General features: G+C 30.3%; 1 protein-coding gene across 1 annotated transcript; it reads left to right on the top strand.

Annotated features, from left to right (window-relative positions):
• The first annotated feature begins 1,265 nt into the window (after positions 1-1,265).
• On the top strand, positions 1,266-1,883 carry LOC107855720. Its single transcript, XM_016700727.2, has one exon. The coding sequence runs from the start codon at positions 1,266-1,268 to the stop codon at positions 1,881-1,883; it is 618 nt and encodes a 205-aa protein (XP_016556213.2).
• Positions 1,884-2,450: the final 567 nt, after the last annotated feature.

Genomic DNA, 2,450 nt, shown 5'->3' with positions numbered 1-2,450 from the left:
CTCAGAGACATTCTTGGTAATACCAAGATATTCATGATTCAACTCATCCATTGTCTTGATATGATAGCCATTTTCACGGATATCTTTAAAACTCAACAAGTTTCTTCGAGACTTAGGAGAAAACATAGCATTATTTATGATGAGTTTAGTTCCCTTAGGCAAAATTATAATAACTCTTCCAAAGCCTTCAATCAAACCAGTACTACTAGAAATTGTAGTAACATTTATTTGTCCATATTTAAATGAGAGAAATATTTCTCATTTTTAAATATTGTGTGTGTTGTAGCAGAATCAATTAAGCAAATGTCTTCATAATTGCACAACTTGCTTTGAAAATTGTCCATATCTTCAAATAAAATGGCACACACAAAACAAATATATATTAAATATTAATAATGAATAAACTACAAAGTCCATACTAAGTAGTATAATAAATTTGAGCAATCAAATGAGTGATGTTCATTTTTATGGTAAGTATTGATAGGAAATCATAAGTACTACAAATTTATTTTTCATGTACTTGTTCATAAAACGATATCAATAATAATATCTAGCCCATGTCAAAGAAAACTTATAAGTGATTTGATTAAATGTTTCTCTATTGACAGAACCCGGTGAACTATATTTTATGATATCCAAAATAATGTAAGATTTAAGACCATAATTTATTAGTATTTTTTTTATTTATTTTTTTCATAATCAAACAATATATTACAATTTTAAAAAAAAATAATAATACATTTCTTACAATTTATTTCTTCCACTATTTTATTTCATAACACGTTATCAGCACAAAACTCTAATCATTTCAAAACTTGAAGGCTAAGGTATTATTTTTCTCTTTATTTCAATATGTCTAATCTTACGAAACTTGAATTTAATGCCCTTCAAAGTTCGAGCAGAAATTACCTTTCATGGAGATTGGATGCTGAAATCCATTTAGATGCTATGGGTCTCGGAGACACCATTAAGAAAGAAAATAAAGCATCAAATCAAGTCGTGCTAACGCCATGATATTTTTGCGTCATCATATTGACGAGATTTTAAAGAATGAATATCTTACGATTAAAGATCCACTTGTTTTGTGGAATAACCTGAAAGAAAGGTATGACCACCTAAAAATGGTTATCTATCCAAAAGCACGATATGATTGGATGCACCTGAGATTTCAAGACTATAAGTCTGGTCATGAATATAATTCTGTCTTGTTCAGAATTTTTTCTCAGTTGGAATTATGTGGAGAACCCACTAATGATAATGACACGATGGACAAGACACTTTCCACTTTTCATGCCTCGAATGTGGTCTTGCAACAACACTATAGAGAAAAAGGGTTCAAGAAATATTCTGAACTAAGTTCTCACCTCCTTATGGCTGAACAAAATAATAATTTGTTAATGAAAAATCACGAGCTTCGACCTGCTGGATCTACACCATTTCCTGAAGTGAATGAGGTGTACGCCCACTATGCTAGGCATGGAAGGGGTCACAGATCTGGTCGAGGACGTGGACGTGGGCGTGGCCGAGGACAAGGACGAGACTATGGTCAAGAAAGAAACCATGTTCCTGGCGTTAATCACTCACCAAATAAATGGTTCCATCAAAATGAACAAAGAAGAAGTGACAAACATGAAACAGGTAAAACATGTGTTTGTTTTAAATGTGGAGCAAAAGGACACTATCAACGTGGCTGTCGTACTCCCAAACATTTGGTTGAGCTTTATCAAGCATCACTAAAGAAAAAGGGGAAAAGCCCTGAAGCTAATTTTGTCTCGAAAAATCATGTTGACATTGCTCACTTAGATGTAGCAGATTTCTTCGAGAATCCTGAGGGAAAGATAGATCACCTGATTGGTGATGGTTCTGTGGCTACGGAAGAATGAATAACTTTCGATATTTGTTAGTAATAATAATGTAATGAATAAATGATAAAGTAGTTGTTCTATTTTTATTTTAGTCATATTATAAGAAGTTCATTAGTAATTTATTTTTTTAGTTTTTAATATTGCAATATATTGTTTGATTATGAAAAAAAAAACTAATAAATTATGGTCTTAATTCTTACATCATTTTGGATATCATAAAATATAGTTAACCGGGTTCTTTCAATAGAGAAACATTTAATCAAATCACTTATAAGTTTTCTTTGACATGGACTAACTATTATTATTAATATCGTTTTATGGACAAGTACATGAAAAATAAATTTGTAGTACTTATGACTTCCTATTAATACTTACCATAAAAATGAACATCACTCATTTGATTGTTCAAATTTATTATACTACTTAGTGTGGACTTTGTAGTTTATTCATTATTAATATTTAATATATATTTGTTTTGTGTGTGCCATTTTATTTGAAGATATGGACAATTTTCAAAGCAAATTGTGCAATTATGAAAACATTTGCTTAATTGATTCTACTACAACACACACAATATTTAAAAAT

The sequence above is a fragment of the Capsicum annuum genome, unplaced genomic scaffold, assembly GCF_002878395.1.
Source record: "Capsicum annuum cultivar UCD-10X-F1 unplaced genomic scaffold, UCD10Xv1.1 ctg30206, whole genome shotgun sequence".
NCBI classification, from domain to species: Eukaryota; Viridiplantae; Streptophyta; class Magnoliopsida; order Solanales; family Solanaceae; genus Capsicum; species Capsicum annuum.
The sequence above is the reverse complement of the archived record's forward strand: the minus strand, read 5'-3'. Positions and strand labels throughout refer to the sequence as shown.

Coding starts and splice junctions, on each gene's coding strand:
- LOC107855720 (XM_016700727.2), top strand. CDS start 1,266: ATGGACAAGACACTTTCCACTTTTCATGCCTCGAATGTGGTCTTGCAA.